Genomic DNA, 16,048 nt, shown 5'->3' on the forward strand with positions numbered 1-16,048 from the left:
GCCAGGCTCAGTGGCTCACGCCTGTAATCCCAGCACTTTGGGAGGCTGAGGCGATAGATCACTTGAAGCCAGCAATTCGAGACCAGCCTGGCCAACATGGTGAAACCCCATCTCTACTAAAAATACAAAAATTAGCCGGGCATGGTGGCACATGCCTGTAATCCCAGCTACTTGGGAGGCTGAGGAAGGAGAATCGCTTGAACCCGGGAGGTGGAGGTTGCAGTGAGCAGAGACTGTGCCACTGCACTCCAGCCTGCATGATGGGAGCGAGACTCCATCTCAAAACAACAACAACAACAACAACAACAACAACAAATTAGCTGGGCATGTGGTGCTTGCCTGTAGTCCCAGCTACTTGGGAGGCTGAGGCACAAGAATTGCTTAAACCCGGGAGGCAGAGGTTGCAGTGAGCCAAGATTGCACTACTGCACTCCAGCCTGGGCGACAGAGTGAGACTCTGTCTAAAAAAAAAAAAAAAAAAAAAAGCCAGAACTTTTACATTTATAGTGTCTTTATTTTAAACATATATGTATACATACTCTTTTTTTCCACTCATTTACATATTTTTATTTGGAAATGTTTATATCAGTACAAGGAAACAATTTTGGAGACACTGGATGTCATTTGTTATCATTAGTTTATTATAAAAGAGAAATATGGAAATTATTTACATGAAAGATTTCAGAACTTCAGTGGAATGGGCAGCCTCCCGTTGATGCCATTTCAATAGTGACGTTTCAGCTTATGTACTTTCCAAGAATGTCACCATCTCTAAATAGGAAATAATCTTCGTCATCTAGAATTACTTCGGTGCTTCCACATTCTGGGAGAAGAAATTTATCTCCAACTTCCACACTAACTGGTTGAATCTCTCCACCCTTTCCTTTAGACCCCGATCCAATAGCGACTACTCTTGCTTGCAATACTTTTCCTTGAGATTTTTCTGGAAGCATAATGCCTCCTTTGGTTACAGTTTCAGCAGCACTCCTTTCAACCAATACTTGGTCAAAGAGTGGAAGAAACTTTCTAAACGCTTGGCCTGCCATGACTCCCTCCGCCTCAGACTCGTACTCTGCTCTCATGTATACATACTCATCTTAAGCGACAAATTCTTGTTAGCTCTATAGTCAGACAACTCTTTTTTTTTTTTTTTTTTTTGAGACCGAGTTTTGCTCTTTGTTGTCCAGGCTGGAGTGCAGTGGTGTGATCTCGGCTCACTGCAACCTCCGCCTTCCAGGCTCAAGCGATTCTCCTGCTTCAGCCTCCCAAGTAGCTGGGATTACAGAGGCCCACCACTACGCCCGGCTCATTTTTGTATTTTTAGTAGAGACGAGGTTTCACCACGTTGGCTGGGCTGGTCTCGAACTCCTGACCTCAGGTGATCCGCCCACCTTGGCCTCCCAAAGTGCTGGGATTACAGGCGTGAGCCACCATGCCCGGCCTCAGATCTTTTTTTTTTTTTTTTTTGAGACAGTCTTGCTCTGTCGCCCAGGCTGGAGTGCAGTGGCGCGATCTCGGCTCACTGCAAGCTCTGCCTCCCAGGTTCACGCCATTCTCCTGCCTCAGCCTCCCGAGTAGCTGGGACTACAGGCGCCGGCCACCACGCCCGGCTAATTTTGTTTTTGTATTTTTAGTAGAGACGGGGGTTCACCGTGTTAGCCAGGATGGTCTTGATCTTCTGACCTCGTGATCCGCCCACCTTGGCCTCCCAAAGTGCTGGGATTCGAGGTGTGAGCCACCACACCTGGCCAGACAATTCTTATATTTGTGTTAAAAGTGATTAGCCAATTGAATTACTTAATTAAGGGAATTACATAAGCAGCAGAAGGGTAAGATGAACAGGTGAATTCCCTTTGATATTTTAATTTCTTTGCTTAGGGAGAGTTTTTTTTTTTTTTTTTTTTAGTCTGATGAATCAGTAGTAGGGCAGGAAAGGAAAAAAGGGAAGAATAGAGTGATTTTCAGAACACAGAAACCTAGGTAGAGATTACAATGAAACCATGGTTGCTAACTTTTGTGATTTTTATTTTTTATTTTTAAAATTTATTTATTTATTTAGAGACAGAGTCTCTATCTGTCACCCAGGCTGGAGTGCAATTGCATGGTCTCGGCTCACGGCAACCTCTGCCTCCCAGGTTCAAGCAATTCTCCTGCCTCAGCCTCCTGAGTAGCTGGGATTACAGGTGCCCGCCACCACACCTGGCTAATTTTTCTATTTTTTAGCAGTGACCGGGTTTCACCATGTTGGCCAGGCTGGTCTTAAACTCCTGACCTCATGGTCCACCCGCCTCCACCTCTCAAAGTGCTGGAATTACAGGCGTGAGCCATTGTGCCTGGCCATTTTTTTTTTTTTAAGACAGGGTCTCGCTCTATTGTCCAGGGTGAAGTGCAGTGGCTGCAATCTCAGCTCAACTGCAATCTCTACCTCCCAGGTTCAAGCGATTCTCATGCCTTAGCTTCCTGAGTAGCTGGGATTACAGGCGTGCTCCGCCATGCCCAGCTAATTTTTGTATTTTCAACAGAGACGGGGGCCTCATCATATTGGCCAGGCTGGTCTCGAACTCCTGACCTCAGGTCATGTGCCTGCCTCAACCTCTCAAAGTGCTGGGATTACACTGCACCTGACCGTTTTTTAATTTTTATTTGTTTTTGAAATAGAGTCTCGATCTGTGATCCAGGCTGGAGTTCAGTGGTGTGATCATAGCTCACTGCAGCCTCGAACTCTGGGCTCAAATGATACTCCCACCTGAGCCTCTCATGTAGCTGGAACCATAGGTTATGCACCACCACACCCAGCTAATTTTTAAATTTTTTGTAGATATGGGTGCGGGTCTCACTATATTGTCCAGGCTTCGGCCTCCCAAAGCGCTGGGATTATAGAACTGTGAGCTACCACGCCTGGCCAGCTTTTGTGATTTCTAAAAAGCCTTATTTTAAATTTTCTACTTTGTTTTGTATGGCGGGCACTCACTCCACAGCCACAGTGATCTCTTGAAATACTAGTCTGCCCATGTTCCTACTTTCTCCTTAATACCAAAAATCCAAGATTCTCAGCAGGATTCTGGTGACTTGGCCTCTTTGTTCCTCTCTCCATTTGCTGCCTCACACTTATTTAAGTGCTTTCATAGTCCCAGGGAAGGAAGCTCTGTGTATGCATTTCCTCCAGTTGTTTTCAGGCCTGGAATGCTAATCTCATTTTTCTTTGCCTGGTTAGTAATTATTTCCTTTTTGAAAACTCTGATGTCATCTGTCAGAAAACCTCCCTGGTCCTTCATCTGAGCCCAGGCCCCTGGCTCTCAGCTCTGGGCATGTCTCTATTTTTTAAAACCCTCTCCTTTCCATTTAATAAACCACATAACATAATTTTGTTATTTTATTTATTTATATTTTTGAGACAGAGTCTCGCTCTGTCACCTAGGCTGAAGTGTAGTGGTGTGATCTCAGCTGAGAAAACCTCCACCTCCCACGTTCAAGCGACTCTCCTGCCTCAGCCTCCTGAGTAGCTGGGATTACAGGCGCGAGCCATGGTGCCTGGCTAATTTTTTGTATTTTTAGTAGAGATGGGGTTTCGCCATGTTGGCCAGGCTGGTCTCGAATTCCTGACCGCAGGTGATCCACCTACCTTGGCCTCCCAAAGTGCTAGGATTACAGGCATGAGCCACCACGACCGGCCTAATTTTGTTATTTTGATCTATCAGTGTCCTAGTCCTGAGGGTACTATTATTTTCATCTTTGTAGCCTAGCATGGCACCCATGAAATGTGTATGTGGCTGAAAGGAACCTACCTTTGGTCACCAATGACCCAACAATTTCGACCACATATGTTGGGCTCAGACTCCCTAAACTATCAAAATCATGTGCTTATAAGTGCCTCCAGAACACAAATCCCTTTCACAGGGCTTGAAATATATCAAGTCACCATTAATCATCTTAGGCCAAGGCTCCAAGTCTGGGCTACTCCAGAACCGGGAGGGCAGAAAGGGGATTTTTTTTTTTTTTTTTTTGAGACAAGGTCTTGCTTTTTCACCCAGGCTGAGTGAAGTGGAGTGATAAAGGCTCACTGCAGCCTCGACCCCCAAGGCTCAAGTGATCCTCCCAACTCAGTCTCCTGAGTAACTGGAACTGGCTTTTTTTCTCTTTTTCTCTCTTTCTTTCCTTTTTTTTTTTTTTTTTTTTTTTTTTTTTTTTTTTTTGTAGAAGCAGGGTTTCGCTATGTTACCCAGGCTGATCTCTAGTTCTTGGGTTCAAGCGATCCTCCCACCTCGGCCTCCCAAAGTGATGGCATTCCAGGAGTGATGGCTTTTGGACGCCTCCCAAAGTGATGGCTATTCACAGCGCCTGGCCTGGGAAATCTTATTTCCAGGAAATATTCTCCAGGTGCGCTCTCCTGGAAAGCAGCACAATGGGCCTCCCGGCTCCCTGGGAGCGCAGTCTCACCCACCTGCCCCGCACCCCACCCGCCTACTCTCCACCCCACCCGTTCCCACCCTGTCTGGGTTTTCGGGTGTTCACCATTGAGGTGGGAGCCACATCCGCGCCCCGTGGCCTGGCGAACCTCACTGAACACTTCTGCCCGACCCCCGCAGCGGCAGCGCGACCGGATGGCGTGGGTGTCACCACGCGGTGGCCACTCTCTCTGCCGCGACGCGCCAGCGGCGGGACCTCAGAGGGGGCGCCCTCGGGGTGCAAGACACGGCACTCCGGAAATCCCCCGGGAGGGAGGTGTTGGGAGAAATAAATCCTTTTCTCCAGAGTTGCGCAAGGGCCAGCGCGGTAGAGCCAGGTTGGGAATGCCAGAGCGGGCGTCCTCGCCAGTGAGCCCACGCCGCCCGCCCGCCCGCTCCCAACCCGGCTCCCGCCGAGTGTCCGAACCAAAAGCGAAAGGAATCCGACCCCCGCGTCCCCTCCGGCGGCTCCGGCGTCGCGTCCGCTGGGAGGTCGCCGCGCACCTCCGACCCTGCCGGGCCGCTTTGTGACTTCACTCGTTTCGCAACAAGCCCGGGCAGCCCGCGCCCCACCAACTCTGGCCGGCACCCTCGCCGCCAGCAGCCTCGCCGCCAGCAGCCTCGCTCCGTTCCTCGCGCTTCCCCTCCCTCCGTTCCTCGCACTTCCCCTCCCTCCGTTCCTCGCGCTTCCCCTCCCTCCGCTCCTCGCGCTTCCCCTCCCTCCGGGGCTGGGCCTGTCCCGGCAGTCGCGGAGCCTCCCCTCCCACCGTCCGTGACCGTCCGCGCCCGGCCGCCGCCTCCAGGCAGCCCGGAGCAACCCGACGCCCGGGCGTCGCACTCCGTCGGCGGCGGCGTGATGCTGCGCTTCCTGAAGGGAATGGCTTTCCTCCCCTTCCTCTTGGTGACCTGGTCGTCAGCCGCCTTCATTATCTCCTACGTGGTCGCCGTGCTCTCCAGGCACGTCAATCCCTTCCTCCCCTACATCAGGTGAGTGGCAGGGTGGGCACCAGGGCCCCAGGAGCAGGCACAGGGACTACAGGGAGCGCTGCCGATGGGGAGGGAAGGCGTCTGGACCCAGCTGGGGGCGTCGTTGGTGGTCAGGCCGAGGTGTGAGCGGGAGGAGAGGTGCTCCCGACAGCCTGGGATGTTTAGTGAGGCAGCGGGTGCGGCGCTGAGCACTTCTGCCTGTACCCGGAGCATGGAACAGGGTGGCAGCAAGGAGAGGTTCAGGATAGACGGTAGAGCTTTCAGTCTGGGTATGGGACAGAATCTCAGCCGGATGTTCTTAGGCGATATTAAAACAAGATGGGTCCTGATAGATGACATATATTATACAAGAGGTAGATCCAGGTATATGCTAAACAGCCACTATTTTCACTTCTGCATCCTAACATCCCTTGAAGTGGATGTTTGGGCTCATTATTCCTGCAAGGGAGCGGTGGTGTAAAGTTGATGAAATATCATCAACGTGACACTGATATCACACTAGTTAATGGTAGGAGCAGAATTCACACCCAGCCATGCAGAAAGCAACACTGTGCTGCCCCCAGGTCTCTGGGAGTCTGGCTTAAATTCTCTGGAGCTGCACCAGACACACCTCTGGGCACTGTGACCCCAAAGCCTTCAACTTGTCAACAACTTGTGACATCTTTTGTGTTATTTTACCCCTTCACTTTTCCTGTGCTTTGGCCTCCACCTTTCCCGAGGGGCACTTCAGTGCCAGGGACAATGGTCTGATCCTCCTATGTGGGTTCCAGCTCAGTGCCTTTCTCATAGTGGCAGGATTCTTTAAACGTTAGAACCATCCATCCTTATCTAAGTAGTGTGACCCCTCTGGACATGCATTGGTTGGTGAACGGATGATAAGGTTGGTGACACCCAAGGTTTGTTACTGCTATGATAGAAAATGTAGGGCGTCTTTTTGCCTGCAGCCATTCTGTCTGGTGAGCAATGTTCTGTGTGTGTGTGTTTTTTTTTTTTTTTGTCGTTTTTTTTTGGGTGGGGGTGAGGAATGTGGAGAAAGGGGAAACAAAGATCGAGCAAGAGGGGACTAGCATTTTTTAAAATTTTTTTATTTTTTTGAGACAGAGTCTCATTCTGTCTCCCAGGCTGGAGTGCAGTGACACAATCTTGGCTCACTGCAACCTCTGCCTCCTGGGTTCAAGCGATTCTTCTGCCTCAGCCTCCCTAGTAGCTAAGATTACAAGCGTGCACCACCACACCTGGCTTAATTTTTTTGTATTTTTAGTAGAGACAGGGTTTCACTATGTTGGTCAGGCTGGTCTCAAATTCCTGACCTCAAATGATCCTCTTGCCTTGGCCTCCCAAAATGCTAGGATTACAGGTGTGAGCCAGTTTTCCCAGGGAACTAGCACTTAAAAGATGCAGGGAAGAGAGCAATAGGTAGAATAGTGCAAATTTGCAGTAATGGTGGTGGTTTTTGCCTATGAAAGAAGAGATGTTATGTGTATCAAGGAGATGTTCTCATCTGGCCTTTTGTTTTTTTCTATTTTTTATTATTATTTTTTATTTTCAGTAGAGACAAGGTCTCACTATATTGCCCAGGCTGGTCTTAAACTCCTGGGCTCAAGCATTCCCCTTGCTTTGGCCTCCCAGAGTGTTGGGATTACAGGCGTGAGCCACCATGCCTGGCCCTCCCATCTGGTATTATGCTTGGAAGAAACCTAGGCTTGGTTTCTCATGGCACATCTCAGGCCCAAGTGCCATCATCTTGCTTCTGAAGCAGGATAGATCCTTCTAGACTTGTGTAAAAGTAAAGAGCTGCTCAGCTGGGCATGGTGGCTCACGTCTGTAATCCCAGCACTTTGGGAGGCCGAGGCTGGCGGATCACGAGGTCAAGAGATTGAGACCATCCTGGCCAACATGGTGAAACCCCATCTCTACTAAAAATACAGAAATTAGCTGGGCGTGGTGGTGTGCGCCTGTAGTCCCAGCTACTCGGGAGGCTGAGGCAGAATTGCTTGAACCCAGGAGGCAGAGGTTGCAGTGAGCCGAGATAGAGCCACTGCACTCCAGACTGGTGACAGAGTGAGACTCCGTCTCAGAAAAAAAAAAAGGTAAAGAGCTGCTCTACCTGCAGTGCTGCTTCTTTTGTTTGTTTGTTTGTTTTTTCAGACAAAGTCTCGCTGTGTTGCCCAGTCTGTAGTGCAGTGGTGGGATCACAGCTCACTGCAGCCTCGACCTCCTGGGCTCCATTGATCCTCCCACCTCAGCCTCTTGAATAGCTGGGGACTGTAGATAGGCATGCACAACCATGCCCTGCTAATTTTAAATTTTTTTTGTAGAGATGGCATCTTGCTGTGTCCTGCAATGCTTCCTTTTTTTTTTTTTTTTTTTTTAAGACAGAGTCTTGCTCTGTCGCCCAGGCTGGAGTGCAATGGTGCAATCTCGGCTCACTGCAACCTCCACCTCCCAGTTCAAGCAATTCTTCTGACTCAGCCTCCCAAGTAGCTGGGATTACAGGCAGCTGCCACCATGCCCAGCTAATTTTTTTGTATTTTTAGTAGAGACAGGGTTTCACCACGTTGGCCAGGCTGGTCTCAAACTCCTGACCTCAGATGATCCACCTGCCTCAGCCTCCTAAAGTGTTGGGATTACAGGCGCGAGCCACCACACCCAGCCTGCAGTGCTTCTTATTGAGTAAACAGTAGCCATGTTTGTCCCAGATCTGAAGGTTGAGGACAGATAATATGTGATATTGGCCAAGCTGTCAAAGGCAGGTTTTGAATGTTCATAGAGGTGTCTGATGTAGTTGTGATTAATATCACTCCGAGATGAACTTGAAATGGGAGACATTCAGAAATCGGAAAATAAGCTGACAAGGTGAATCACTTATGAGATGCTCAAATCACAGACCCTACAAGGAAGGGGTTTAAAATTTAACAAGGAAGCCTTCAGGAAAAGCAGAATTACAGGAGAAAAAGGCATGCCCCCTTGTTGCCAGGAGTTCTCAGCCAACACACAACACACATTTGTACTGATTGCCCATGTGTGCCTGGGTCTTTTAGGTTGTTTGCTCTCTGCTTACCTGAGTAACTGGAGCACTGGATTGCCTCTGCCCGCTCCTAGAAAACAAGTCCTTGGTGCAGCAACAAGATGTGGATAAGAACCACACATAGAGAAGAAGGCGGGGCGCAGTCTCTACTAAAAATATAGAAAATTAGCTGAGCGTGGTGGCACATTCCTGTGATCCCAGCTACTCAGGAGGCTGAGGCATGAGAATCACTTGAACCTGGGAGGCAGAGGTTGCCGTGAACCGAGATTGTGCCACTGCACTCCAGCCTGGGTGACTGAGTGAGACTCTTTCTCAAAAAAATAAAAGAACCAGACACAGAGAAGTGATAACTCTACATTTATCCACTGGCCCTGAAATATTCAACCTTATCTCTTTTTTTGTTGTTGTTTTTTTTTGGAGATGGGATCTTGCTATGTTGCTCAGGCTGGTCTTGAACTCCACAGCTCAAGCAATCCCCTGACCTCAGCCTCCTGAGTACTTGGGATTAAAAGTGTGCAACCCCATGCCAGGCTGATGGTATCTCTTAGCTCATCACCTCCTCTCCTCTATCCCTACTCTTTGTACTTCCCTTCAACCATGCTGGCCTTGTGTCTTAAACACATCAAGCACCCGTCCTTCTCAAGACCTTTGTGGTGGCTGTTCCTTCTGCCAGGTGTTCTCCCTGCAGCTATTTTTCACTTACCTCTTTTGTTCCAATGTTACCTTCCTGCAGACATTTGCACTTACCTCCTTTGTTCAAATGTTATCATCTTGATGAGACCTGCCCTGATCACCCTTTATAAAAATTGCTCCTGAGCACTACTGGTCCCCATATCCAGTCTTATTATTCACCACAGCATGTATCACCTTCTAACAAATCAGGTGATTTAACTTATTTATTATGTTCATTTTCTGTCTCCCTTCACTGGATTGTAAGATCCATGAAAGCTCTCAATATTTGCTGAATGAATATTTCTTGGGCACTCACTCTTTACCCCAGGACAGGGCAGATCCCTTAAGGAAAAGCTTGACATGGCCATTCAGTTTGGTGGCTAGTCAGTGATTTGAAAGTCCTCAGGATGAGTTTCCTTTTACATTCTAACATTGTTCAGCCATTCTGATGGTCTAATTTTTTTTTTTTGAGATGGAGTTTTGCTCAGTCGCCCAGGCTGGAGTGCAGTGACATGATCTCGGCTCACTGCAAGCTCCGTCTCCCAGGTTCACACCATTTTCCTGCCTCAGCCTCCCGAGTAGCTGGGACTACAGGCGCCCGCCACCCCACCCGGCTAATTTTTTGTATTTTTTTAGTAGAGACGGGGTTTCACCATGTTAGCCAGGATGGTCTCAATCTCCTGACCTTGTGATCCGCCCGCCTCGGCCTCCTAAAGTGCTGGGATTACAGGCGTGAGCCACCGCGCCTGGCCCCTGATGGTCTAATGTTTTTAGCACAGTTGAACACTTTAAATAAGAGCCACAACCATAAGGAGGACCTCTCCCCATTATGACATTTAGAATCAGCTTCCTTATCAGATACTTTCTCCTTGTAGCATTGTTATTCTTCAGCATATTGGATAAATTGGCAAATGGCTCTTAGACATATGAAAAGATACTCAACTTTATGAATAGGAATAAATATTCAAATTAAAACTCACTGATGCCAGTTGTGATCTACTCAGTTAGCAGAAACCCAACTGTTTTATACTAGTACTGGTGAGAATATGGGGAAACAGTCTCTCTCATACATTGCTTACAGGAACGTGAATTGATTTAAGTCTCCATGGTGGGACTTGGGCAATATCTAAGGAAATGACAGATACACACACACACCCCTATCATTTGATGCAACAGCCTTTTTTTTTTTTTTTTGAAATTTATCCTATAGGTAGACATGCCCATGTGAAGAATGGCATTTCTGCAAAGTTACTCAGGGCATTGCTTTGAATAACAAAAGATTGGAAACTACAAATGACCATCAGTAGAGAATTGCCTAAATAAATATGGTTTATTTATTAAAGGATACCTCAAGTGAAAGCTCTCTGTACCTAGCAGATTCTTTTTATGTCAATACACTTATATGGAAAAATCTCCAAGATACATTGTTACATGGGAAAAAGCAAGATGCAGAACAACATATGCTCTCATTAGTTAAGAAAAAAGAGGAGACAAATAATATATATTTGCAGTAGCTTGCATAAAGAAACTAATAAAAGTGGTTTATCTGTGTGATGGAGGGAGGAGTAGGTCAAGGTCAGTGAGACATTGGCAGATGGGGAAAAAGGATGATTATAAGGCATACCTTTTTGTTTTATTTTTTAGCCAAATGAATAGGTTTCTTTTTTTTTTTTTTTTTTTTTTTTTTTTGAGATGGAGTTTCACTCTTGTTGCCCAGGCTGGAGTGCAATGGCACGATCTCAGCTCACCGCAACCTCTGCCTCCCGGGTTCAAGCGATTTTCCTGCCTCAGCCTCCTGAGTAGCTGGGATTACAGGCATGTGCCACCACACCCGGCTAATTTTTTTGTATTTTTAATAGAGACGGGGTTTCACCATGTTAGCCAGGATGGTCTCGATCTCCTGACCTCGTGATCTGCCCGCCTCAGCCTCCCAAAGTGCTGGGATTACAGGCGTGAGCCACAGTGCCCGGCATGAATGTTTCCTATCAGAAAATTAAATTAAAAACATGAGGCCGGGCGCAGTGGCTCACTCACGCCTGTAATCCCAGCACTTTGGGAGGCCAAAGCGGGCGGATCACGAGGTCAAGAGATCGCAACCATTCTGGCCAACATCGTGAAACCCCATCTCTACTAAAAGTACAAAAATTAGCTGGGCGTGGTGGCATGCGCCTGTAGTCCCAGCTACTCAGGAGGCTGAGGCAGGAGAATTGCTTGAACCTGGAGGCGGAGGTTGCAGTGGACCGAGATTGTGCCACTGCACTCCAGCCTGGTGACAGAGCGAGACTCCTTCTCAAAAAAAAAAAGAAAAAAAAAATTAAAAACATGGGACCAACCACCATGAGATACAACAAGTTAGGATAGCATAAAGTGATATTTCTTATTCTGAAACCATTAACAAAAGCATATGAAAAGGAAGGACAGGTGAAAGCTAATCTCAAAAAATTAGTTTAGATTTGCACTCGGGTGCGGTGCCTCATGCCTATAATCCCAGCACTTTGGGAGGCTAAAGTGGGCTGATCACTTGAGTCCAGGAGTTTGAGACCAGCCATGGGCAATATGGTGCAACCCTGTCTCTACAATACATACAAAAAATTAGCTGGGCGTGGTGGGATGAACCTATATAGTCCCACTTACTCAGGAGCCTGAGGTGGGAGGATCACTTGAGCCTGGACTCTGAGGCTGCAGTGATCTGTGATCACACTGCTGCGCTCCAGCTTGGGTGACGGAGTGACACCCTGTCTCAAAAAAAAAAAAAAAAAAGATTTGCACAAGGCCACACCCACATTCTCAAGCCAAATCATGCTTAACTTGTTATAGTTTCTTATCAAATTATTAACTTTTTCCAGCTGATAGACCACTGTCTTCCATCTTCTTTTTTTTTTTTTTTTTTGAGACGGAGTTTTGTTCCGTCACCCAGGTTGGAGTGCAGTGGCGCGATCTCAGCTCACTGCAAGCTCCGCCTCCCGGATTCATGCCATTCTCCTGCCTCAGCCTCTCCGAGTAGCTGGGACTACAGGCGCCCACCACCATGCCCGGCTAATTTTTTGTATTTTTTTTTAGTAGAGACGGGGTTTCACCGTGGGCTCGATCTCCTGACCTCGTGATCCGCCCGCCTCGGCCTCCCAAAGTGCTGGCATTACAAGCGTGAGCCACCGCGCCCGGCCTCTTCCATCTTCTTTTTGGCATGTGTCTCTTGCCATATCTTGCCCATGATATTCCGTGATCCTTTACTCTTCAGTGTTGCCAATTCTAGACCCTGGCTTTTCTCTTTATTAGCACGTCTCACTTTCTGTGTGAATACAGTTTTGTGGGATAGATTGTGGCCTTTGGCCACCCATATAGTTCTACCTCATGACCCCACAATCTCTGCTCAGTAGTTGATGACAGAAAACTGGGTCACCTAGAATCAAGCCACTTTAAAAGGAGGAACAAAATTGCAGAGTAAATGAAGTAAAAGAAGTTTGGTCAGGTCTTTAACTTCAAAAATGATACTAAAAATTAGGAAAATAACGATTTTAACTTGCATTTATATAACAATCACAAATTTTGGGTTATGACAAGTATGTGTTAATTCTTCAGATGCTGATCTTCATAGAGAAAATGCTTTTTTTTTTTTTGAGATGGAGTTTCGCTTTTGTTGCCCAGGCTGGAGTGCAATGGCACAATCTCGGCCCACTGCAACCTCCTGCCTCCTGGTTCAAGCGATTCTCCCACCTCAGCCTCCCGAGTAGCCATGATTAGAGGCATGCGCCACCACGCCCGGCTAATTTTTTTTTTTTTTTTTTTTGAGACGGAGTCTCGCTCTGTCACCCAGGCTGGAGTGCAGTGGCACGATCTCGGCTCACTGCAAGCTCCGCCTCCCGGGTTCACGCCATTCTCCTGCCTCAGCCTCTCCGAGTAGCTGGGACTACAGGCGCCCGCCACCACGCCCGGCTAATTTTTTTGTATTTTTAGTAGAGACGGGGTTTCACCGTGGTCTCGGTCTCCTGACCTCGTGATCCGCCCGCCTCGGCCTCCCAAAGTGCTGGGATTACAAGCGTGAGCCACCGCGCCCGGCCTAATTTTGTATTTTTAGTAGAGATGGGGTTTCTCTATGTTGGTCAGGCTGGCCTTGAACTCCCGCCTTGGCCTCCCAAAGTGCTGGGATTACAGGCGTGGGCCACCACGCCCAGCCTTGCATTCTTTTTCCAATACAATTTTATGATTATATTATAGTAAGTCTTTCATTTCACATTTGACTTTAAAGAAAGTTTCCTTCTTCTCTTTTTGTTTGTTTTTTTTTTTTTTGAGATGGAGTCTCGCTCTGTCGCCCAGGCTGGAGTGCAGTGGCGCAATCTCGGCTCACTGCAAGCTCCGCCTCCCGGGTTCACGCCATTCTCCTGCCTCAGCCTCTCCAAGTAGCTGGGACTACAGGCGTCCGCCACCACGCCCGGCTAATTTTTTTGTATTTTTAGTAGAGACGGGGTTTCACCGTGGTCTCGATCTCCTGACCTCGTGATCCGCCCGCCTTGGCCTCCCAAAGTGCTGGGATTACAAGCGTGAGCCACCGTGCCCGGCCTTTTTGTTTGTTTTTGATAAACCCTTGTGTCAAGTGCTGACTTTCAGTAGCTCAAATCGAGGGAGGGCGCTGCTCTGCTACTACGAAACCGTGCCCCAGGAGCAGGCTGTCTATGAATGGTTTAACATCAGGTTTCCCATGAACCACATTTAGCTTTTGAAGGGGGATATGAAGAGGTTCATTTTTGCAAAAATGTCTGAAGACTCCAATTTTCGCACTGGACATTTTTTTTTTTTTTTTTTTTTTAGACCGAGTCTTGCTCTGTTGCCCAGCCTGGAGAGCAGTGGCATGATCTCAGCTCACTGCAACCCCTGCCTCCCAGTTCAAGTGATTCTCCTGTGTCAGCCTCCTGAGTAGCCAGGACTACAGGCGCCTGCCACCATGCCCAGCTAATTTTTTGTATTTTTAGTAGAGACAGGGTTTCACCATGTTGGCCAGGCTGGTCTTGAACTCCTGGCCTCAAGTGATCTGCTCGCCTCGGCCTCCAAAAGTGCTGGGATTACAGGTGTGAGCCACTGCGCCCGGCTTCCCAGTGGCCATTCTTAATCTATATGTAAGGATATTGATCTTGTTTATTGCCTGTCTCACACAAAATGTACGCTCCATGAAGATAGAGATTTGGGGTTTGTCCACAGCATTTGTGACAGAGCCTGACACATTGCAGGCACTTGGTAAATATTGGTTGAATGTTGAACAAGATAATTTGTGTCATATGGTCCTGTTTCATTAACCTTGTTAGTTTCCTCCTCTTTAATTGTTAACTGATTCTGCCAGCATCTCATTGTTCATTGACTTTTGTTGCAGTTCTGTTTTCCAGCACAGTTAGAAATGAAATCCCTGTGTTTCAGAAGATTTGCGGTCCCAGTTTGTGGTCGATTTGACTTGCATTGTTGACTATTTACAATATTTAATAATAATACTGAGAGGGAACATAGCATGATTAAGAGCAACGGCTTTGGAACAGACAGTCTGGATTAGGGTATGGTTCTATTATGTGTTCCAGCTGTAGAACTTTGGACAGGTTACTTGACTTCTCTCTGCTTCTCTATTGGTTAATAATTGCACATACTTCATTATTAACATGAACTCACAGAAAACTCATTAACATCCCGTTGGAAGAACATAGTGTGTAGAAGCACTTGCTATTAGTATTATCAAGGGGCCAGTCCACATTGGTCTGGATAAGAAAGGATGTTTGATTGGGAGCTAATTTTAGAAGTGATCGCTTTATATGTGAATGTAATATCAGAAACTCTTTTATTTAGTAGCCTCAACTTAATCAGCTTGCTGGGTTAACTGATGAATTTGTTCTTTGAAAAATGCACTTTGAAAAATGTTCTTTGAAAAATGCACTGACTGAAGCAATGACCCCTCAAAACTCCTTCCTGTGAGGGCCACTCTGTAGGTACTTGCTTCTCTTATGCATGTCTTTGTACTCTTACCAAATGCCAATTGTATTTATTCCCAAATTGTATTTATGTTCATGCCAGTTGTATTTTGTATTGTAACTGTGTGACTTAACACAATACATGTTAACTGTTGATCTGTGTAGGCAAAAATAGAATTATAAATTCTAAAAAAATTTGGTTGGGCCAGACGCAGTGGCTCATGCCTGTAATCCCAGCACTTTGGGAGGCCGAGGTGGGCGGATCACCTGAGGTCAAGAGTTCAATACCAGCCTGGCCAACATGGTGAAACTCCTTGTCTATTAAAAATACAAAATTAGCCGGGCATGGTGGCACACGCTCGTAATCCCAGCTACTCGGGAGGCTGAGGCAGGAGAGTCACTCGAACCTGGGAGGCAGAGGTTGCAGTGAGCTGAGATTGTGCCATTGCACTCCGACCTGGGCGACGAGTGAAAGTCCGTCTCAAAAAAAAAAAAAAAAAAACTGGTTGAATGCTTTGGAAAAATTAAAAAGAGACAAATTGTCCAAAAAAAATTTGCAGTCCTTTTAGTAATTGATCTCACAACTGTAAAGATTTAGGAAACAAGTATAAGGAAAACTGGAAGGAGTCTGAATTCAAATTGCTTCAAAAGTGTTTTTAAGACTTCCCTCCACTTTAAGGAAACCAAAATTGGAAATGAGATGATTCAGAGTAGATGTGATTTATATGCCAAGAAGACATAGTGGACCCATACTCTTGTAACGGCATTGGTCTACATCCACAGGTGGGCAAATGAATATACACTGATACACTTTAAGTTAAAATAAAATGTTTGTGGTATGTATTCATTCATACAAGTTTTGAAGACTTTTTTTTTTTTTTTTTGAGATGAAGTCTCACTCTGTCACTCAGGCTGGAGTGCAGTGTTGCAATCTTGGTTCACTGCAACCTCTGCCTCCTGGGTTCAAGCGA

At 46.9% G+C, this 16,048-nt stretch overlaps 2 protein-coding genes across 4 annotated transcripts in view; one reads left to right on the forward strand and one right to left on the reverse strand.

Annotated features, from left to right (window-relative positions):
• Positions 1 to 718: 718 nt before the first annotated feature.
• Positions 719 to 1,271, reverse strand: LOC134732042 (10 kDa heat shock protein, mitochondrial-like). The gene has a single exon (XM_063614341.1). It carries the CDS (start codon positions 1,080 to 1,082, stop codon positions 738 to 740), a length of 345 nt encoding a protein of 114 aa, XP_063470411.1. The 5' UTR covers positions 1,083 to 1,271; the 3' UTR covers positions 719 to 737.
• A 1,386-nt stretch (positions 1,272 to 2,657) lies between these two features.
• Positions 2,658 to 16,048, forward strand: part of DRAM1 (DNA damage regulated autophagy modulator 1) — a 49,484-nt gene continuing 36,093 nt past the window's right edge. For 2 of the 3 annotated variants that reach the window (XM_055240332.2, XM_055240333.2), the window contains exon 1: positions 2,658 to 5,432. In XM_055240332.2, coding sequence (XP_055096307.1) covers positions 5,302 to 5,432 — 131 coding nt within the window. In that variant the 5' untranslated portion in view covers positions 2,658 to 5,301. The other variant, XM_055240334.2, reaches the window with a different exon arrangement.

This window comes from Symphalangus syndactylus, chromosome 13 (assembly GCF_028878055.3).
Source record: "Symphalangus syndactylus isolate Jambi chromosome 13, NHGRI_mSymSyn1-v2.1_pri, whole genome shotgun sequence".
Lineage (NCBI taxonomy): Eukaryota > Metazoa > Chordata > Mammalia > Primates > Hylobatidae > Symphalangus > Symphalangus syndactylus.